The 23,397-nt window shown below is 42.6% G+C and overlaps 1 protein-coding gene across 4 annotated transcripts in view; it reads right to left on the bottom strand.

The window, feature by feature from the left end:
* The window catches only part of LOC110496319 (beta-1,4-N-acetylgalactosaminyltransferase 3), a 42,580-nt gene extending 21,204 nt beyond the window's left edge, over positions 1-21,376 (bottom strand). For 2 of the 4 annotated variants that reach the window (XM_090207970.1, XM_036955696.2), the window contains exons 1-3: positions 20,674-21,376; positions 3,349-3,404; positions 3,144-3,215 (exon numbers count right to left, since the gene is read on the bottom strand). In XM_090207970.1, coding sequence (XP_090064096.1) covers positions 3,144-3,215; positions 3,349-3,404; positions 20,674-20,812 — 267 coding nt within the window. In that variant the 5' untranslated portion in view covers positions 20,813-21,376. The remainder of the gene's footprint in view (positions 1-3,143; positions 3,216-3,348; positions 3,405-20,673) is intronic. The other 2 variants (XM_090207975.1, XM_090207983.1) reach the window with 1 other exon arrangement.
* Between the last annotated feature and the right edge of the window lie 2,021 nt (positions 21,377-23,397).

Below are 23,397 nucleotides of genomic sequence, written 5' to 3'. Positions count from 1 at the left end.
GGAGAGGTTGTTTCACTGAGCAGCCATTACAAACACAGGCTGTAAAACAGTGATCACGAAGGTCATTACAGAAAAAAAACTGATGCCTATCAGGATTATTTGTGAGGATAACATCAAGTAGAGTAGCCTTGTCTGGGTGTTTGGAGTCATAACTTGTGGGATTGGTAATCTCAGGAAGATTTAGGGAGTCCCATTGCTTTAGGACTTGGTCAGGTGGTTTCAGCATGCCCCAGTTTAGGTCACCTAGCTGGACAATTGCAGACTTAGTGGAAGGGACCAGGAGAGCATTTAGGGTACAGGCCGGTGCTGATGGTGGACAATAGCAACCAGCAACAGTCAACAAAGAGCTATTGGAAAGTTTAATGCTTAAAACCAGAAATTCGAATTGTTTGGGGACAGACTTCGTGGAGACAACCAAGCACTGAAGATGTTCCTTGGCAAAGATTGCCACTCACCCGTCTTTGGAAGATCTATCTTGCAAAAAACAAAAAATATCCAGAAAGGTTAACATCAGTTTTCAAAACACTCTTCCTTAACTACGTCTCAGTAATGACCAACACATCTGCATTGGAGCTATGAACCCAAACCTTCAATTGATATATTTTAGGCAATAGGCTTCTAGTGTCAACTTGCAGAAAATCCATGCTTTGAAGCAGATATCAGAGCACAAGTCAGAATTGGGGCTAGCAACAGTAGATGGGCCTTGGTGGATGGGCACATTTTCAGATATCACCAGCAAGAATACAATCAGGGCACGGCCGAGGACAGGGAGAGCTTTGCAGTGTTGATTTATGACAATTGAATTTGCATTAGATGGCAACGAGATCATATTGTACAACAAGTTCATCAGGTAACATCAAATACAAAGCCGGCAGGAGGTGGTTAGAATAGGACGGGAGGCAAAAGAGTCCGTGTCCCACGGTTGGGTAAACAGGCAAGTTCATAGTCAAAGCATGCAGGGGTCATGAGGTAAATAGCATAAAGCACAAGAGAGAAAACAACTTGGGGCTAGCCATTGTAAGTTCAGAGTCACTTGCCACAACAGTGTGTGTGCTGGAGGCAAGCAAAAGCTTGGGAGAGAGGGGGGAATGTGGCGGGGGTACCTGTACCAGACAGGGGAAAGGATAGGATACCAGGACAGGACAGATAGTGAACAGATCGCCAGGTGGAATCCAAGTAGGAGTGCAGCTGGTAATGAGAGTAGGTGTCACACGTCCTTGGGAGAAGCTTTTTTCAGGAGGCAGATTCTTTGTAGGAAATCCCAGCTAGCTAGCAAGTCTCATTTTGAAAAGGAGGTTGTAAGTCATCTCTTCAGTTTTGGCGAATGGTTCTTTACGACGTCCAAATAAAGTTGTCCTGTGGCTGTTGTATTTTGGAGATTGCGAGGAGGATATTTTCTGATGTGATTAAAGCAACAGTACTGTTTCTTATTGAGGTAATTTACAATTGAAGTGTCCTGGCTGCATATCAGTTCAAAATAGAGATGAATCCAGGGGTACTGTATTGTAATAACCTCTGCACAGATTGAGGGGGATTCAAAAGGCATTTGGGTGGGGGAGGTTGCGAAACTCTCCTGCCATTGTTGGGCTAAAAGTCTGAGTTTCTCACTTCACACCCCAGTGCAATTGATCTGTTATGTCCTAGCAAGCTCAGTAGCCTTAATTTAGCATTCAGTCCTTATAAAATGAAAACGTATCACTGGCATTTATTTAGCTGACATGGGCTAGCTAATGTGTATTCATATGATATTTGAGTGAATAAAAATGTACAGAAAGTTTAGGCTTGGTGTTTTTAACTTTACAATGTCGTTTTGTAAATTTAGTCCACTGTAATTACTGCAATTGCAAAAGGGGTCTCTAATGATCAGTTAGCCTTTTAAAATTATAAACTTGGATTAGCTAACACAACATGCCATTGGAACACAGGAGTGATGATTGCTGATAATGGGCCTATGTAGATATTATATATATTTTTTAATACTTTTTTATATATATAAATAAATAGGCCGTTTCCAGCTACAATAGTCATTTACAATGTCTACACTGTATTTCTGATAAATTTGATGTTATTTACTGGACAAAAAAAAAATTGCTTTTCTTTCAAAAACAAGGACATTTCTAAGTGACCCTAAACTTTTAAATGGTAGTGTATATCTGTTGCTTTTATTTTGTTTTGTTTGTGGGACCAATACATTGGCTATGCCTAGGCTAAACGTTCAGGCACTTGAGATGTTTTATTTTTAAAAACTAAATATCCCCTGTATGTTCCGACACCACCACAATGTTTGAGAGAGTTTGGTGTTGTGGCCAGTTTTTAAAGTGAACAATAACTTTTCGGCCCATCCAGTTTACTAAAAAAAACAGTGCAATTACCACAATCGTACACTTGGGAGAGGTTGAAAGGACACTTAAACGTACCCTGGATACCCCATAACATCACCACAATGTTCACAATGAGTGAGGTTGATATGGTATAAATTGTGCTTGAGACTGAAAAAAATTGCATTTGGCGATTGCAAATATGTAATAGCACTGGAATTATCTACTTTACAGGCATATGCCACTTTGGAGAAGTTTAGTGACACTTGGAAATGTCCCATGACCACACCTGATACTAAAACATCTGCCCATTTCTAGTTAGGTCTATCAACACAATTTTTTCATGAAATTGTTCACATATTGTGGAAGCCATCTGATGCGTTTCCAGCTCTGGGCATCAATAATGCACGTATAGCTTGTCATTGAAAGATTACTTCCTAAATAAAATGTTTAAAAAGCATATAATAAAAAAAGTTATTTTGTGTATTCTGAACTCTTCCTCAAATGTCTTTCCAAATATACCAAGTTTTGGCATGTCAGAATCAATGTATTACACATGAATAGCAGTTACTTTTGGGTATGTCTATTTAGGCGTAAATCTACATTTTGCCATTAAGTTAAAGTGGTGAAGCCTTTTGTATAAGATTCTACAAACTTAGCACAGCAGCACACCATGATATAAAAGAAACATGAGGACTCCTACTTAGATTCTGCTCAAACACTGATTACTACTATACACTAAGGCCTAAATACACACACAAGGGGGGGGTGAGCAAGCCTGGGCAGGTTGTGGATGCTTCCTGTGAGGTGAATAAGAGAGCGTACCTCTGGCCTCCAGGGCTGTGGGGTGTAGCTGGAACGCCAGGCTTCTGAATCCTCACTCGCATCACCTCCAAACTGGAAAACGCACAGATGAAGCAACTAATTATATTTTGTGATAACTGGTATGTGACAAATTCTTTCCCATACACACCGTCTCCTACACGCTCTTACCCTCTTCATACTATCCCTGTCTCCCCCCCATCCTTACCAATCTCTCTTGTGTAGGAATTCTCCCGGGGCTATCCTCACTAGCAAGACTGAAACCTGCACAGAGAGAGAGAGACAGAGAGAGAGACAGAGAGAGAGACAGAGAGAGAGACAGAGAGAGAGACAGAGAGACAGAGACAGAGAGACAGAGAGAGAGACAGAGACAGAGAGACAGAGAGAGAGAGACAGAGAGAGAGAGACAGAGAGAGAGAGACAGAGACAGAGAGACAGAGAGACAGAGAGACAGAGAGACAGAGAGACAGAGAGACAGAGAGACAGAGAGACAGAGAGACAGAGAGACAGAGAGACAGAGAGACAGAGAGACAGAGAGACAGAGAGACAGAGAGACAGAGAGACAGAGAGACAGAGAGACAGAGAGACAGAGAGACAGAGAGACAGAGAGACAGAGAGACAGAGAGACAGAGAGACAGAGAGAGACACAGAGACACAGAGAGAGAGAGACACAGAGACACAGAGAGAGAGAGAGAGAGAGAGAGAGAGAGAGAGAGAGAGAGAGAGAGAGAGAGAGAGAGAGAGAGAGAGAGAGAGAGAGAGAGAGAGAGAGAGAGAGAGAGAGAGAGAGAGAGAGAGAGAGAGAGAGAGAGAGAGAGAGAGAGAGGAGGGAAGAGATTTTAGAAAGGAGAGAGACACACAATTCTAGGGTCTAGTTAAATGTTAAACCCATAGAATTAAGAATTAGAATACAAGAATGGACATAACATTCTTATGTTGGTCAGGGAGTTGGTCAACTTCGGTTTGCCAGTGCTGTGATAAGATTGTGTAAAATAATGAATGTGAAGAATAATGAATGTGAAGAATTGATATAGTGTACAGCGCAGTCGGAAAGTATGCAGACCTGGACTTTTTCCACATTGTTACGTTACAGCCTTATTCTAAAATATTTTTATTTTTTTATTTGTCATCTTCACACAGTACCTCACAACAAAGCAAAAACTGTTTTTGAAATTTTAGCAAATGCATTATGAATCAAAAACAGAAATATATAATTTACATAAGTATTCAGATCCTTTACTCAGTACTTTGTTGAAGCACCTCCGGGAGCAGTTGCAGCCTCAAGTCTTCTTGGGTATGACACTACAAGCTTGGCACACCTGTATTTGGAGTGTTTCTCCCATTCTTCTCTGCAGATCCTTTCAAGCACTGTCAGGTTGGATGGGGAGTGTCGCTGCAAGGCTATTTTCAGGACTCCGCAGAGATTTTCGATTAGGACATTTAGAGACTTGTTCTGAATTCCCTCCTGAGTTGTCTTGGCTGTGTGCATAGGGTCATTGTCCTGTTGGAAGGTGAACCGTTGCCCCAGTCGGAGGTCCTGAACACTCTGGAGCAGGTTTTCATCAAGGATCCCTCTGTACTTTGCTCCGTTCATCTTTGCCTCAATCCTGACTAGTCTCACAGTCCCCGCTTCTGAAAAACATCCCCACAGCATGATGCTGCCACCACCATGCTTCACCGAGGGATGGTGCCAGGTTTCCTCCAGACGTGACGCTTGGCATTCAGGCCAAAGACTTCAATCTCGGTTTCATCAGACCAGATAATCTTGTTTCCCATGGTCAGAGTCATTAGGTGATTTTTGGTAAATTCCAAGCTGGCTGTCATGTGCCTTTTACTGAGGAGTGGCTGCCATCTGGTCAACTCTTTATTTTAGTTCGAACCGGCTACATTATGTTAGCTCCCCATTCATGCTACACATAAGTTAACACACTTAATGCGACACGGCATGTAGAAATGTTGAAACTGTTAACTACTGTTCACAAAACAAAATGTTCACACAGGCCAGAACAGTTCACACAGGCCAGAACACTTTACAATGGAAAAAGATACTGGTAGCTTCCAGCTTTGTAGGTAGCCTAAAGTCCGGCAGATGGCGATATTGAGTCGTTTCATCTTACCATCCAAACGCATTGTATGTATACATTCATATCCCTGGTGGACCGGTTTGTTTCTCGCCCCCACCTCAACTGACATTTTTACCCTGCCCCCACCCCAATGGACATTCATCATGCTGAATATGCACCACTAGTCAGCCCACTGCTCCCCCTATGGACATTTACCCTGCCCCCACCCCAATGGACATTTATCATTGCCACAGTTATGTATATATTATTATTTTTCGTTTACTTAATTTTGTTCATTGTTGGAGCTCAAGATTTATACCAAACCCTGTAATTACATCTGCAACCCTGTACATGTGACTATTAAACTTAAATTTTTAATTGAATTTATTTGCAAATTATGGTGGAAAATAAGTATTGCAGATCCTCTCAAGCTCTGTCAGGTTGGATGGGGAGCTTCACTGCACAGCTATTTTCAGGTATCCCCAGAGATGTTCGATCGGGTTCAAGTCTGAGACTTGTCCCAAAGCCACTCCTGCGTTGTCTTGGCTGTGTGCTTAGGGTCGTTTTCCTGTTGGAAAGTAAACCTTTGCACCAGTCTGAAGTCCTGAGCACTCTGGAGCAGGTTTTCATGAAGGATCTGTCTTTACTTTGCTCTGTTCATCTTTCCCTTGATTCTGACTAGTCTCCCACTCCCTGCTGCTAAAAAAACATCCCCACAGCATGATGCTGCCACCACCATGCTTCACCGAGGGATGGTGCCAGGTTTCCTCCAGACGTGGTGCTTGGCATTCAGGCCAAAGACTTCAATCTCGGTTTCATCAGACCAGATAATCTTGTTTCCCATGGTCTGAGAGTCATTTAGGTGCCTTTTGGCAAACTCCAAGCGGGCTGTCATGTGCCTTTTACTGAGGAGTGGCTTCCGTCTGGCCACTCTACCATAAAGGTCTTATTTGTGGAGTGTTGCAGTGATGGTTGTCCTTCTGGAAGGTTCTCATCTCCACAGAGGAACTCTGGAGCACTTTCAGGGTGACCATCGGGTTACCACCATGACCAATACCTTCTCCCCCGATTGCTCAGTTTGGCCGGACGGCCAGCTCTAGGAAGAATCTTGGTGGTTCTAAACTTCTTCCATTTAAGAATGATGATGGCCACTGTGTTCTTGGGGACCTTCAATGCTGCAGACATTTTTGGTACCCTGATCAATGGAAACAAGATGCACCTGAGCTCAATTTCAAGTCTCATAGCAAAGGGTCTAAATAGACATTAACAAGACGTGGTGTACATATTCTTTATCCCTTTACACTTGTGTGTATATAAGGTAGTAGTTTTGGAATTGTTAGGTTAGATTACTCGTTGGTTATTACTGCATTGTTGGAACTAGAAGCACAAGCATTTCGCTACACTCGCATTAACATCTGCTAACCATGTGTATGTGACAAATACATTTGTTTTGAATACTTAAGTTTATTTGTAATACATTTTTATATCATTCTAAACCCGTTTTCGCTTGGCCATTATGGGTTATTGTGTGTAGATTAATGAGGATTTTTTTTATTAAATCCAAAAAGTTACAAAATGTGGAAAAAGTCAAGGGGTCTGAATACTTTCCAAATGCACTGTACCTGTGTAAGCTAGCCAGTTTTAGAGGAATGATTCCATATATTTTTTTCAAATTAACTGCCAATATGCCAACATTCCATTCAAACTTGCTGAAATCAGTCGATAGGATTTAGACTAGTTGTAAATGCAACAAGTACTAATATTGTATCATAATAGCATTCAAAGCTTCCTAGAAAACACAATCTGAGACATTTATGGTCTGTTTACAGAGTTGAGGCTATTTATACAGAAAATTGGTACAAAACCCGTAAAACTATTATAATTAAATGACAATATTTTAGGTTGACTATAATTCCATTACACAATTTCTGATACATCACATCCTTTCTATTTTCCTGCATAATTAAAAGCAGGAAAGGCATAAACTGCAATTCATTCCAGACTGGTTTGGATTTATCCCAGATGGCTATCATTTAGTACAGCAACCCTAATTTGCTACAGGGGCAAGTGCCTTGCTCAAGTGCACAGACATATCTTTCACCTTGTCGGTTCGGGTAATCGAACCAGCAACCTTTCAGTTACTGGCCCAATGCACTAACCCCTAGGCTACCTGCTGCCCCATTATGGAACTGTTAGGGATAACAGAGATCCTATTAAATTACTGGAGGGGCTATGGTTAAATCTGTTATCACACAATCAGCTCATAAAAAAGGAAATGACACATGCACACGAATCTAGTTAGCCACTGCCATCCGTTGAATTATCATATTCCACCGTTTGTAAAATTCATAGTCATTTGAATATAGCGCGGGGGAAATGCCCAGTGGACAGGGTAGATATTTAAATGTAGGTGTAGAGGCATGACGCGTTTGGAATTCCATGATCAGAACACTAAAGCTGCATGAACTGTCAAGTCTAAACCCTGTTTTTGGTAAAGACATGGATTGGGTGCATGCATTTCATGATACTCGTTTGCTACAAAACCTTGCTAAAACAAGGACCAGCAAAGTTTCATCTCTTGGTAAAGAGTCAATGTCACCACGGAAATAGTCTCAAATTCATGTCAAAGCCGCTGCAGCCCTTCAGTCAGCAGTTTGTTTGTTACACAACGTAAAAATTTAATTTAAAATACTTTTTTTTTTCTCCTCTCATTGCTCCTTTTATCAGCTGTTAGATGTGAACCAGGCTTACCTTTACTGCTCTTGGGTTAAGTTAGTCAATTTGAAAATTATGTTCATAAAGCGAAAAATAGATTATACATACAGTAGATATTTTACGGTTATTTTCATGACCGTCTTCATCCATAATCGTCAGTTACACGATTATACAATTACCGCGCCAGCCCTATTTAACCCTTTGTAGTCGTGGGAATTGGCCTATATGGCTAGGGATAAAGAGTCATTCCACCTTATAAAGCACAGATTTTAAACACCCACCATCTCAGATTGTTCTGAAATTGTTAATTTTCTTAGAAACATTAGCATTCCTGCAACATTATCTTGTTGAAATAGAATTTTATCTCTTTGAAATGAACCTAATGGATTACATTTAAATGATAAAATTGTAATTTATAGGATTCATATAATGTCAAGAAATAGAGTACCTAACATCCAAATTGGACAAAACTTTTTAGAACAATGAGCTAAACATGAGTAAACGAAAGGACTGGTCAAAAGCCACCCACGGACCCCCACACCAATTCAAAGGTTTGGCGTCACAAATGTTTTTGAAAGAAAAGCACATTTGTCCATTAAAACAACATCATAGTGATCAGAAATACAGTGTAGACATGGTTAATGTTGTAAATTAATATTGTAGCGGGAAACGGCAGATTTTTAATGGAATATCTACATAGGCGTACAGAGCCCCATTTTCAGCAACCATCAAACCAATGGCACGTTGTGTTAACTAATCCAAGTTTATCATTTTAAAAGGCTAATTGATCATTAGAAAACCCTTTTGCAATTATGTTAGCACAGCTGAAAACTGTTGTACTTATTAAAGAAGCAATAAAACTGGCCTTCTTTAGACCAGTTGAGTATCTGAAGCATCAGCATTTGTAGGTTCAATTACAGGCTCAAAATGGCCAGAAACAATGACAATTCTTCTAAAACTCGTCAGTCTATTCTTGTTCTGAGAAATGAAGGCTATTCCATGTGAGAAAATGCCAAGACACTGAAGATCTCATACAGCGCTGTGTACTACACCCTTCGCAGAACAGCAAAAACTGTCTCTAACCAGAATAGAAAGCGTGGGAGGCCCCGGTGCACAACTGAGCAAGAGGACAAGTACATTAGAATGTCTAGTTTCAGAAACAGACAACTGGCAGCTTAATTAAATAGTACCCACAAAACACCAGTCTCAATGTCAATAGTGAAGCAGCGACTCCAGGATGCTGGCCTTCTAGAGTGAGTTTTTCCCCACAAAAGGGCTTTATTACAGACATAAATACTCCTCAGTTTCATCAGCTGTCCAGGTGGCTGGTCTCAGATGATTCCGAACGTGAAGAAGCCAGATGTGGAGGTCCTGGGCTGGCATGGTTGGGAGTACTGCCAAATTCTCTAAAATTACATTAGAGGCAACTTATGGTAGAGACATTAACATTCAATTCTCTGGCAACAGCTCTGGGGGACATTTCTGCACTCAGCATGCCAATTGCACACTCCCTCAACTTAAGACATCTGTGGCATTGTGTTGTGTGACAAAACTGCACAGTTTAAAGCGGCCTTTACATTTTCCCCAGCAAAGTTTCACCTGTGTAATGATCAGGCTGTTTAATCAGCTTATTGATGTGCCACACGTCAGGTGGATAGATTATCTTGGCAAAAAGAAAAATGCTCACTAACAGGGATGTAAACAAATTTGTGCAAAGAATGTAAGAGAAATGCAATTTTTGTGCATATGGAACATTTCTGGGATCTTATTTCAGCTCATGAAACATGGCACCAACATTTCACATGTTGCGTTTATATTTTTGTTCAGTGTAGTATCAGTTCTGTGTCTGACAAGTAGTATGGAGCTGCGGCTTGGGGGATATTGTTAATTCATCCTATGTAATGTATTTCCAATGAATGTGGTGATGTTTTTGCTTCCCCTATTCCGAAATAAGTAATTTCGGTAGTTGGGCTTATGTCCCATCCTACATTCTGTTATTAACAGGTTCTCACCACTAGATGGTGTTCCTTCTATTAGGTTAAACAAGTTTGAATATTCGCCACCCCCTCAATTAAAAAATGTATTATTTACAATGGCGGCCTATCCCGGCCAAACACTGACTACGCTGGGCCAATTGTGCGCCACCCTATGGGACCCAATCACGGCCGGGTGTGATACAGCCTGTATTTGAACCAGGGACTGTAGTGATGCCTATTTCACTGAGATGTAGTGTTTTAGACAGCTGCGCCACTCGGGATAGTTCCAAAAAATTACATTATTGGTTTCAGCCTGGAAGCAGTCTATGGTCAAGGTATGACAGCAACCCATAATTGGTTTTGTTGGCCACTGTTTGAAACAGGGGTTCTGAACCGGATCTAACCCCCAAAAAGTTACTTTTTACACTGAGTGAACAAAACACTAAGGATAGCTTCCTAAGATTGAGTTGCACACCCCCTTTTGCCCACAAGATGGCCACCGTTTTACGGTCTCCTAACCAATTGTGCTATTATGTGGGTTTTTTCGCGATATTTGTAAATTATTTTATACATAATGCTTCTGCAACCGTATCTTACGGCAGAAAAGAGCTTCTAGATATCAGGACAGCGATCACTCACCTCAGATTAGATTTCTTCAACAGCAGCAAGCAGGACTCACATGATATTCTCCAAACAACCCACAGGCCAGACATCCCAATTATTCGCAAAAGGAAGCGACGCAGAGGACAAAGAGCCGGATGTAATATTCTATGCTTCACGGAATCGTGGCTGAATGATGACATAGATATTCAGCTAGCGGGATACACGTTGCACCGGCAGGAGAGAACAGCACACTCCGGTAAGACGAGGGGGGGGCGGTCTGTGCAGATTTGTAAACAGCTGGTGCACGAAATCTAAGGAAGTCTCTAGATTCTGCTCACCTGAATTTTAGTATATTGTGATAAACTGCAGGCCACACTACTTGCCTAGAGTTCTCAGCTATACTTTTTGTGGCCGTTTATTTACCACCACAGACAGATGCTGGCACTAAGACCGCACTCAGTCAGCTGTATAAGGAAATAAGCAAACAGGAAACCACTTACCCTAGTGGCCAGAGACTAATGCATGGAAACTTAAATCAGTTCTACCAAATCTCTATCAACATGTTAAATGTGCAACCAGAGGGAAAAAAATTCTTGATCACCTGTACTCCACACACAGAGACGCGTACAAAGCTCTCCCTCGCCCTCCATTTGGTAAATCCGACCACAACTCTATCCTCCTGATTCCTGCTTACAAGCAAAAATTAAAGCAGGAAGCACCAGTGACTCGGTCTATAAAAAAAGTGGTCAGATGAAGCAGATGCTAAACTACAGGACTGCTTTGCTATCACAGACTGGAACATGTTCCGGGATTCTTCCGATGACATTGGGGAATACACCACATCAGTCACTGGCTTTATTAATAAGTGCATTGAGGACGTCGACCCCACAGTGACTGTACGTACATACCCCAACCAGAAGCCATGGATTACAGGCAACTAGCTCAGTGGGAATAAGGGTAGAGCTGCCACTTGCAAGGTGCGGGACTCTAACTCGGAAGCTTACAAGACATCCCGCTATGCCCTACGACGAACCATCAAACAGGCAAAGCGTCAATACAGGGCTAAGATTGAATCATACTACACCGGCTTCGACGCTCGTCGGATGTGGCAGGGCTTGCAAACTATTACAGACTAGAAAGGGTGGCAGAGCCACGAGCTGCCCAGTGACACGAGCCTCCCAGACGAGCTAAATCACTTCTATGCTCGCTTCGAGGCAAGCAACACTGAGGCATGCATGAGAGCATCAGCTGTTCCGGAGAACTGTGTGATCACGCTCTCCATAGCCGACGTGAGCAAGACCTTTAAAAACAGGTCAACATACACAAGGCTGCGGGGCCAGACGGATTACCAGGACGTGTCCCCTCCTGTACTCCCTGTTCACCCACGACTGCATGGCCAGGCACGACTCCAACACCATCATTAAGTTTGCTGACGACACAACAGTGGTAGGCCTGATCACCGACAACGACGAGACAGCCTATAGGGAGGAGGTCAGAGACCTGGCCGGGTGGTGCCAGAATAACAACCTATCCCTCAAATGTAACCAAGACTAAGGAGATGATTGTGGACTACAGGAAAAGGAGCACCGAGCACGTCCCCATTCTCATCGACTGGGCTGTAGTGGAGCAGGTTGAGAACTTAAAATTCCTTGGTGTCCACATCATCAACAAACTAGAATGGTCCAAACACACCAAGACAGTCGTGAAGAGGGCACAATAAAGCCTATTCCCCCCCAAGAAACTAAAAATATTTGGCATGGGTCCTCAGATCCTCAAAAGGTTCTTCAGCTGCAACATCGAGAGCATCCTGACCGGCTGCATCACGCCTGGTACGGCAATTGCTCGGCCTCCGACCGCAAGGCATTTCAGAGGGTAGTGCGTACGGCCCAGTACATCACTGGGGCAAAGCTGCCTGCCATCCAGGACCTCTACACCAGGCAGTGTCAGGAAGGCCCTAAAAATTGCCAAAGAGCCCAGCCACCCCAGTCATAGACTGTTCTCTCTACTACCGCATGGCAAGCGATACCGGAGTGCCAAGTCTAAGACAAAAAGGCTTCTGAACAGTTTTTACCCCCAAGCCAAAAGACTCCTGAACAGTTAACCAAATGGTTACCCGGACTATTTGCGTTGTGTGCCCCCCAACCCCTCTTTTACGCTGCTGCTACTCTCTGTTCATCATATATGCAGTCACTTTAACGATACCTACATGTACATACTACCTCAATAAGCCTGACTAACAGGTGTCTGTATATAGCCTTGCTACTCTTTTTTTCCCCAATGTCTTTCTGTTTAATTTCTTTACTTACCCACACACACACCTTTTTTTTGGCACCATTGGTTAGAACCTGTAAGTAAGAATTTCACTGTAAGGTTTACACCTGTTGTATTCGGCGCATGTGACAAATAAATGTTGATTTGATTTGAGAACAGCCTCAATTCATCAGAAAATGGACTCTACTAGGTGTCGAAAGCATTCCACAAGGATGCTGGCCCATGTTAACTACAATGCTTCCCACAGTTGTATCAAGTTGGCTAAATGTCCTTTGGGTGGTGGATCACGCTTGATACACATGGGAAACTGTTGAGCATAAAATACCCAGCAGCGTTGCAGCCTTAAACACGCTCAAACTGGTGCACCTGGCACCTACTACCACAGCACGTTCAAAGGCACTTAAATATTTTGTCTTACCCTCTGAATTGCATACATACACAATCCATGTCTCAATTGTCTCATGGCTTAAAAATCCTTCTTTAACCTGTCTCCTCCCCTTCATCTACACTGATCAAAGTGTATTTAACAAGTGACATTAGTAAGGGATCATAGCCTTCAACTGAAATCACCTGGTCATACTGTCATTGAAAGAGCATGTAGAGCACGACACCATTCTGTATACTTCTGGCCCTTCTTTGGACACTTAACAACCCTCAAGGCAAGCTTCAATTCCATACAACTCTCCTTCCGTGGCCTCCAATTGCTCTTAAATACGAGTAAAACTAAATGCATGCTCTTCAACCGATCGCTGCCTGCACCTGCCCAACATCACTACTCTGGACGGCTCGGACTTTGAATACGTGGACAACTACAAATACCTAGGTGTCTGGTTAGACTGTAAACTCTCCAAAGTTAAATCTAGAATTGGCTTCCTATTTCGCAACAAAGCATCCTTCATTCATGCTGCCAAACATACCCTTGTAAAACTGACCATCCTACCAATCCTCGACTTCGGGGCGATGTCATTTACAAAACAGCCTCCAAATAGCCTCCTACTCAACAAATTGGATGCAGTCTATCACAGTGCCATCCGTTTTGTCACCAAAGCCACCATTGCGACCTGTACGCTCTCATTGGCTGGCCCTCGCTTCATACTCGTCGCCATACCCACTGGCTCCAGGTCATCTACAAGACCCTGCTAGGTAAAGTTCCCCCTTATCTCAGCTCGCTGGTCACCATAGCATCACCCACCTGTAGCACGCGCTCCAGCAGGTATACATCTCTGGGCACCCCCAAAACCAATTCTTTCTTTGGCCGCCTCTCCTTCCAGTTCTCTGCTGCCAATGACTGGAACGAACTACAAAAATCTCTGAAACTGGAAACACTTATCTCCCTCACTAGCTTAAGCACCAGCTGTCAGAGCAGCTCACAGATTACTGCACCTGTACATAGCCCATCTATAATTTAGCCCAAACTACCTCTTTCCCTACTGTATTATTTTATTGTATTTATTTATTTAGCTCCTTTGCACCCCATTATCTTTATTTATACTTTGCACATTCTTCCACTGCAAATCTACCATTCCAGTGTTTTACTTGCTACATTGTATTTACTTTGCCACCATGGCCTTTTTTTTGCCTTTACCTCCCTTATCTCACCTAATTTGCTCACATCGTATATAGACTTGTCTCTACTGTATTATTGACTGTTTGTTTCACTCCATGTGTAACTCTGTGTTGTTGTATGTGTCAAACTACTTTGCTTTATCTTGGCCAGGTGGAAATTGTAAATGAGAACTTGTTCTCAACTTGCCTACCTGGTTAAATAAAGGTGAAATAAAAAAATTAAAACTGTAATGTTTTGCACACTCAGTGTATAGCGTTCCTTTTTAAACCTCTGAAATCAAACGTTAACATTTAGCTCGACTTCAAATTATTTCACCAAATCAGTGAGGATAGAGCAGCTTACTATGGAGGGGGCAAGCTATTGTTTACATGTATTGGACAGACAAGTGTAGGGCACGAAAGACTGAAATTTTGCAGGTGGAGAGAAAGCGAGAGTGGAGGAGGACGGCTGGCTTGAAGCTCAGGGCATGTTGTTATGACATGCATTATCGGAATTTGGCCGACAGAAATATACCAACGGGCGAGTGGCTTCTATTAAGTAACTTTGAATGTCTTTGAACTACTGAGAATTGGATTAACATTGGACAAACTGGCTAACAAGCTGGTGTATGCAGTGCAGCACCAGATTAAAATAGAAAAACATCTTGCATTTATGTAGGTAATGAATCCCATGTGAAATGTTCAAACTACATCATCCTTAATTAGCATTGAAAGGTAGGTAGTTTACACACAAAGATTTTCAGCTAGCAGGAAGAGATTGGAAAAAGTATGATTGACAGAGTGAGGACCTTGAATAGGTTCTGTTGCATTTTTTTGTGGGATTGAAAAAAAAAAAAACCCTGTGTGTAACAGTATTAAGCAGTTCCCGCGATTTCAAAATAACAGTTATGTTCCAAAACAGTATAGATCCCTTTCATTCCAGGTTGGGATTCTGTTCCTTGAAAAATTTATCCTTTTTTTCAGTTTTCAGTTCCCTGACCCAGATCCCAACCCCTGGTTACAAATGCTGACTTTGCAGTCTTTGTGGCACAAATCCAATGCAAGTTAATGGTACCAATATCAGCATTTTCCCACTTCATGTTCAAATCATCCTGAAGTATAAAAAAATTAACTTTTTTAAAAAGTATGCAGCCCAATGACGTTATTTATAGATGATTTGGCTATGAAGCGTGAAAGTGATAAAATTAGGTACCACTGACTTGCATTGGATTTGTGCAACAAATGCATAAAATGTACCATCTGAAACAGCGGCCAGGTAAACAAAACCAAAGCATGGGTGGCTGTCATACCCTGTAAGCAGTCTATGGACAAGGTAAGTAAACAATTATATACCTAATAGCAGGAACAGCACCATCTAGTAGTCAGAACCTGGTAATATCAGAATGTAGGTGTGTGTGTGTGTGTGGGGGGCAACACTTTACATGTCACAGCTCTATATTTTGTTTGAGTGTACATCGAGTCATCGTAAATGTACAGCATATACCTCACTTAGACAACAAATTTGCAAAAGTTGAACAATTACCGGGATGTATTGGACCAACTTATTGTTGCACGACAAGTGGAAGTTCAGAATGGCTGTCAGTCAAAACTCTAACAGCACTGTGGAGTACAGAGCCAGAGCTTTGAGGTCATGTTCAATTTAGGCACTTAGAGTCCAAATCTGCATTTATCAACCCTTATACAGGTATGAGTGTAAAGGGTAAGTCAGCACACACACCCCTCGCTTCCAAATACAACCCTCTATGGCTGATGTTCCAATAAGGGTTGTCTGCTCGATTCAAGACCATGTTAGCCCAGAGAGCTCAAGCCTAGGAATCAGGTCTGGGAATGAACACCAGCCTTCTGGACTCAGAAACACAAACCAGGCACAAAATGAGAAGAAAAAAAATCCAGAAAAAATCACATTGTAGGATTTTTAATCAGTTTATTTGCAAATTATGGTGGAAAATAAGTATTTGGTCAATAACAAAAGTTTCTCAACACTTTGTAATATACCCTTTGTTGGCAATGACAGAGGTCAAACGTTTTCTGTAAGTCTTCACAAGGTTTTCACACACTGTTGCTGGCATTTTGGCCCATCCCTCCATGCAGATCTCCTCTAGAGCAGTGATGTTTTGGGGCTGTTGCTGGGCAACACGGACTTTCAACTCCCTCCAAAGATTTTCTATGGGGTTGAGATCTGGAGACTGGCTAGGCCACTCCAGGACCTTGAAATGCTTCTTACGAAGCCACTCCTTCGTTGCCCAGGCAGTGTGTTTGGGATCATTGTCATGCTGAAAGACCCATCCACGTTTCATCTTCAATGCCCTTGCTGATGGAAGGAGGTTTTCACTCAAAATCTCACGATACATGGCCCCATTCATTCTTTCCTTTACACGGATCAGTCGTCCTGATTCCTTTGCAGAAAAACAGCCCCAAAGCATGATGTTTCCACCCCCATGCTTCACAGTAGGTATGGTGTTCTTTGGATGCAACTCAGCATTCTTTGTCCTCCAAACACAACAAGTTGAGTTTTTTCCAAAAAGTTATATTTTTGGTTTCATCTGACCATATGACATTCTCCCAATCTTCTTCTGGATCATTCATTGCTCTCTAGCGAACTTCAGACGGGCCTGGACATGTACTGGCTTAAGCAGGGAGACACGTCTGGCGCTGCAGGATTTGAGTCCCTGGCGGCGTAGTGTGTTACTGATGGTAGGCTTTGTTACTTTGGTCCCAGCTCTCTGAGGGTCATTCACTAGGTGATTCTGGGATTTTTGCTCACCGTTCTTGTGATCATTTTGACCCCACAGGGTGAGATCTTGTGTGGAGCCCCAGATCGAGGGAGATTATCAGTGATCTTGTATGTCTTCCATTTCCTAATAATTGCTCCCACAGTTGATTTCTTCAAACCAAGCTGCTTACCTATTGCAGATTCAGTCTTCCCAGCCTGGTGCAGGTCTACAATTTTGTTTCTGGTGTCCTTTGACAGCTCTTTGGTCTTGGCCATAGTGGAGTTTGGAGTGCCAAAAATCTTGCTTGTTTGTAGGTGACTAAATACTTATTTTCCACCATCATTTGCAAATAAACTGATTAAAATTCCTACAATGTGATTTTCTGGATTTTTATTTTGTCTGTCATAGTTGAAGTGTACCTATGATGAAAATTACAGGCCTCATCTTTTTAAGTGGGAGAACTTTCCCAATTGGTGGCTGACTAAATACTTGCCCCACAATACTTACCCCACTGTATTTATAGGCAATGCTATGGGGTTAGCATGTGAGTGTAGCGGGGGTTGAGGTAGGGAGAGAGTACTGGTGCTCTGGAAGTCTGTCATTATCACACGGGTGGAGAGTAGCTCTCGAAAACCCTACTCCATGTGTTGGGTTTTCAGCAGTTACAGTCACCCACATTTGGCTCCATATGAACTACAATTCCCACGCTGTGTTTTAACATTTAGAAAAGTCTATAATCATTGTTTAAACCGGTTTTCGAAACATTTGCAGATCTTATCTTTGATATCAGCGAGAAATAAAATGCATCAAATAAAAAAGACAATTACTGTAGAAGTTTTTGCACTGATCCACAAGCCATGTGCCTCAAGTGGATTGATTACACTTCCTTCCCAGTTATGGCTTACACACAGGTGTCCGGAGCACGCTATATAGCTAAATAGCACAGGTGGCTGTCTGTCTTCCGTAAACAAGAGATGTAACATGGAGATATGGTTAGTGTTCCCACACAGCCATAAAAAGGTGTATAGTAATTTAACCTTAATTTATTGCTGATATGAAAAGATGCTGTATTTGTTTTTAGAAACATAAGTAATGTAAGCAATGCATGGTAATGTATAGAGCAAGCATCAAGGCTCTTCACAAAAACTCCCCGGTCAGATGATACTACCATCAATAGGCACTAAAGCAGCTCGTGTCTATGAATGGGGTAGGTGGAGAGTGGATACATGGTCATTTTAGAGTATTAGACAGAAAAATCATATTTTTAACTCAAAATATAAGAGATTCTATCCTCCTCCTTTCCCTCTTCCCGTGATTTTATGTCTCTCTCGCTCTCCTCTCCCTAGGTGTATGGGCACATAGACCAACATCCGATATACAACATTTGTCCCATCACTATACAGACACACATACTCAGAGGGTGATGTCCTCACTCCCCATTGTGAGGAGGCTCAGGAATGCACTGTTTGTACCTTCTAAGGCAGCTCCTTCATGAGGCTTGGCGTATCTCTGTCCCTTAGTGATGAAGATACAGTTGAAGTCAGAAGTTTAATACACTTAAGTTGGAGTCATTAAAAGTTGTTTTTCAACTACTCCACAAATGTCTTGTTAACAAACTATAGTTTTGGCAAGTCGGTTAGGACATCAACTTTGTGCATGACACAAGTCATTTTTCCAACAATTGTTTACAGACAGATTATTTCACTGTATCACAATTCCAGTGGGTCAGAAGTTTACATACACTAAGTTGACTGTGCCCTTAAACAGCTTGTAAAATTCCAGAATATTATGTCATGGCTTTAGAAGCTTCTGATAGGCTAATTGACATCATTTGAGTCAATTGGAGGTGTACCTGTGGATGTATTTCAAGGCCTACCTTCACACTCAGTGCATCTTTGCTTGACATGTGAAAATCAGCCAAGACCTCAGAAAAAGAAAAAAAAATTGTAGACCTTCACAAGTCTGGTTCATCCTTGCGAGCAATTTCCTAACGCCTGAAGGTACCACGTTCATCTGTACAAACAATAGTATGCAAGTATAAACACCATGGGCCTACGCAGCGGTCATACCGCTCAGGAAGGAGACGCGTTCTGTCTCCTAGAGATGAACGTACTTTGATTTGCACAAACAGCAAAGGACCATGCGAAGATGCTGGAGGAAACAGGTACAAAAGTATCTATATATCCACAGTAAAATGAGTCCTATATCAACATAACCTGAAAGGCCGCTCCCAAACTGCCATGAAAAAGCCAGACTACGGTTTGCAACTGCACATGGGGACAAAGATCATACTTTTTGAAGAAATGTCCTCTGGTGTGATAAAAAATATAACTGTCGTTTGGCCATAATGACCATTATGTTTGGAGGAGGCTTGCAAGCCAAAGTTAACCATCGCAACCGTGAAGTACGGGGGTGGCAGCATCATGTTGTGGGTGTGCTTTGCTGCAGGATGGACTGGTGAATTTCACAAAATAGATGGCATCATGAGGAGGAAAATTATGTGGATATATTGAAGCAACATCTCAAGACATCAGTCTTGGTCGCAAATTAATCTTCCAAATGGACAATGACACCAAGCATACTTCCAAAGTTGTGGCAAAATGGCTTAAGGACAACAAAGTCAAGATATTGGAGTGGCCATCACAAAGCCGTAGCCTCAATCATATAGAAATATGGGCAGAACTTAAAAAGCATGTGCAAGGAGGCCTACAAACTCAGTTACACCAGCTCTGTCAGGAGGAATGGGCCAAAATGCACCCAAATTATTGGGGGAAGCTTGTGGAAGGCTACCCGAAACATTTGACCCAAGTTAAACTATTTAAAGGCAATGCTACCAAATACTAATTGAGTGTATGTAAACTTCTGACCCACTGGGAATGTGATGACAGAAATAAAAGCTGAAATAAATCACTCTACTATTTTTCTGACATTTCACATTCTTAAAATAAAGCAGTGACCCTAACTGATCTAAGACAGGGCAATTTACTAGGATTAAAAGTCAGGGACTGAACTGAGTTTAAATGTATTTGGCTAAGTTGTGTGTAAACTTCTGACTTCAACTGTATGTCTCTATGTCCAGAAGGAGGTGTATTATTCATTTTCTCTCCTTTACAAATGCACACACACCTCTTGAACAAGAACTGGAAGGAGTGTGCATTTGAGGTTGTGGGAGAGAGGGGGGATGGGGTTAGGAGGGCCATCTTTACAGGAGTGTGTGTGTATTGACAACAGCGTTCCAAAACTCTGCCCCCTCCAGCCCCAGGTATGAGGCTACCACTGCTACAACAGTCCTGTAAATCTCTCATGTCAGCAGCCCATCAGCAACACCTTACATCTTTCTAAAGTTGGCTAGAAAGTTCTTAGTCCTTACAACACAGGATTTGAAAAAGTTGTTGACTACAGTGGAGAGTAAGTGTTTATTTTCCACCTTGCAGAATAGGCCAACCATTCAATGACACTATGGAATGTACCATTGATAAAATAGCCTAGAATTGGTGAAAAACTATCAAGTTAGCTCATTTGGTAATACAGTTGATTAACTACCAGTACACACACACACACACACACACACTTGTTGATCATCATAGTAAATGGTTCAGAAAGCTATCCATGATAGCCTACTCACGACTCTTGGTGCTTCTCCACGGCTTAGTAGCAACAAACTCGTGGTAGACAGCGAAAGCTCCCAACATCAGCAGAACTAAGAACAGCATATGTTTCCCACTCCGTCTCAGTTTCTTCAGCGGGAAGAAAGACTTGACCATGTTGACTGATCTCCCTGCTGCTTGCTCCCGGGGACCCAGTCAGTGAATTTGGCGGCTTTGTTCGTTCGGCAAAGTTGGACCAGGCTGACCGCCCGTCAGTCTCGCAACCCCGTTCGCGATACACGGACGGCGACCCCAACACTCCCACCTCCCGATGGTGGCGAGGTGACTTATTTCATCCCGTAAATAACCCGGCAGGCTCCGGCTTTGAGTTTGCTTTGACTCGAGCGCTATGTTGAATTTACCCCTGTTTAATCGAGTAGAGACTGGCTGTTGGGTTGGTTGACTACTACAAAGCTACATATCGAACTAAACAAAAACCATAGCAACCCCGCACTGTTTTCTGTGCCCTTCTCGCTTCACTGCGCAAACACAAACAGAACAAGCACATAAGCACCCGCTCAGAGAGATTTATGGGTGGGGTTACGTGGCCACGCCCGCGTCGTATCGCAGCCAGTTGCACAGGTTGTAGGTTTCGACGAGATGGGATGCAGTTTTTGTAACCATAACTCTTTCCCTAACCTTAACCTAATTCTTCTAACCTGCTACGAAAAGTCAAATCAGGTAGAAATCTGGGAGAGGCTATACGGACACGCTTGGTGCCCAAATTGATGACGTGTGTCGCGCAGCTGAGAGTTGAGACGAATGGATTAGGTTGAGTCAGTTGTCCTAAACCATTCCCAGCGAGCTCATTTATGCTGGCAACAATAGCATGGCGCTAGTTAAAACTTGTAAAATAAAGTAAAATGTATTTCAATGGGCGAGGTAGAAATAACTTGTAGTATTGGTCACCTTCTGGAAGTCACCTTGACATGACATGCTAATTAGCTAATGTATCAAGCTGGTGTGAATGACCAGTGCAAGTGTTGTATCCATGTGTAGCCAGCAGATCCGACCCACTTGCTTACAGCTGCACTAGGGTCGGACAACATAACTGTGTAGATTAAGGCAATGGGGAGTTTGGAAAATGTACCGCAATCCAGGGATGAGATGCGTTGTACTCTGATTTTTCTCTTTATCCCAACTGTTACACCGAGAAGATTGAACTAGCAGTCTTTCAAATGGTGCTCCTTAAGGCAACCCGCGCACATTCATCCAAACACCTACGTTTATTGTAATGGTATTCTGCGATTGTTATTAGGCCTACACAAAATCAAATGTATTTGTCACATACACATGGTTAGCAGGTCTTAATACAAGTGTAGCGAAATGCTTGTGCTTCTAGTTCCGACCATGCAGTAATATCTAACAAGTAATATAACCTAACAATTTCACAACTACCTTGTGTAAAGGCATTAATACGAATATGTACATACAAATATATAAATGAGTGATGGCCGAACGGCATAGGCAAGATGCAGTAGATGGTATAGAGTACAGTATATACATATGAGATTAGTAATGTAGGGTATGAAAACATATTGTAACGACCCTGGGTTTATAAACGCGGAAATCGACTCTGCCTCACGAGCATGCTTTTTCAGGCACAGTCGATAGCGCGCCGGACCTCGGGCTAAAAGGTCGAGGGTTCGAGACCTGCTAACTGGTGTTTCATTACAATATTAAACAGCATGGTTTAAAGTGGCTAGTGATACATTACATCAAGATGGCATGATGCAGTAGATGGTATAGCGTACAGTATATTCATATGAGATGAGTAATGCAGGGTATGAGAACATTATATAAAGTGGCATTGTTTAAAGTGGCTAGTGATACATTTAATTACATCAAGATGGCAAGATGCAGTAGATGGTATACCCAACAGTATGTATATACATATTAGATGAGTAATGTAGGGTAAGTAAACAGAGCTCAGGCTGCGACAGAGCCTGGGCTCAAACCCAGAATGTCTGGTGGCACAGCTAGGACTGCGATGCAGTGCCTTAGACCACTGCGCCAACCGGGAGGCCTCTTTTCAGTCTTCTGAGGGGGAAAAGGCATTGTCGTGCCATGATAGTTCGTAGGTGATGTGGACACGAAGGATCTTGAAACTCTTGAACCGCTCAACTACAGCCCCATCGTGGTGAATGGGGGCGTGTTCGGCCCTTCTTTTCCTGTAGTCCACGATCATCTCCTTTGTCTTGCTCACGTTGAAGGAGAGGTTGTTGTCCTGGCACCACATTGCCAGGTCTCTGACGTCCTCCCTATAAGCTGTCTCATCGCTGTCGGTGATCAGGCCTACCACTGTGTTGTCAGCAAACTTAATGATGGTGTTGGAGTCATGCTTGGCCATGCAGTCGTGGGTGAATAGGGAGAACAGGAGGGGACTAAGCATGCACCCCTGAGGGGCCCCCGTGTTGAGGATCAGCATGGCAGATGTGTTGTTGCCTACCTTTACCACCTGAGGGTGGCCCGTCAGGAAGTCCATGATCCAGTTGCAGAGGTAGGTGTTTAGTCCCAGGGTCCTTGGCATAGTGATGAGCTTTGTGGGCACTATGGTGAATGCTGGGCTGTAGTCAATAAACAAAATTCTCATATAGGTATTCCTTTGGTCCAGATGGGAAAGGGCAGTGTGGAGTGCAATTGAGATTGCTTCATCTGTGGATCTGTTGGTACGGTATGCGACTTGGAGTGGGTCTAGGGTT

Source organism: Oncorhynchus mykiss, chromosome 2 (assembly GCF_057628025.1).
Source record: "Oncorhynchus mykiss isolate SJ-2025 chromosome 2, ASM5762802v1, whole genome shotgun sequence".
In the NCBI taxonomy this organism is placed as follows: domain Eukaryota; kingdom Metazoa; phylum Chordata; class Actinopteri; order Salmoniformes; family Salmonidae; genus Oncorhynchus; species Oncorhynchus mykiss.
This window is presented reverse-complemented; position numbering and strand designations above follow the sequence as displayed.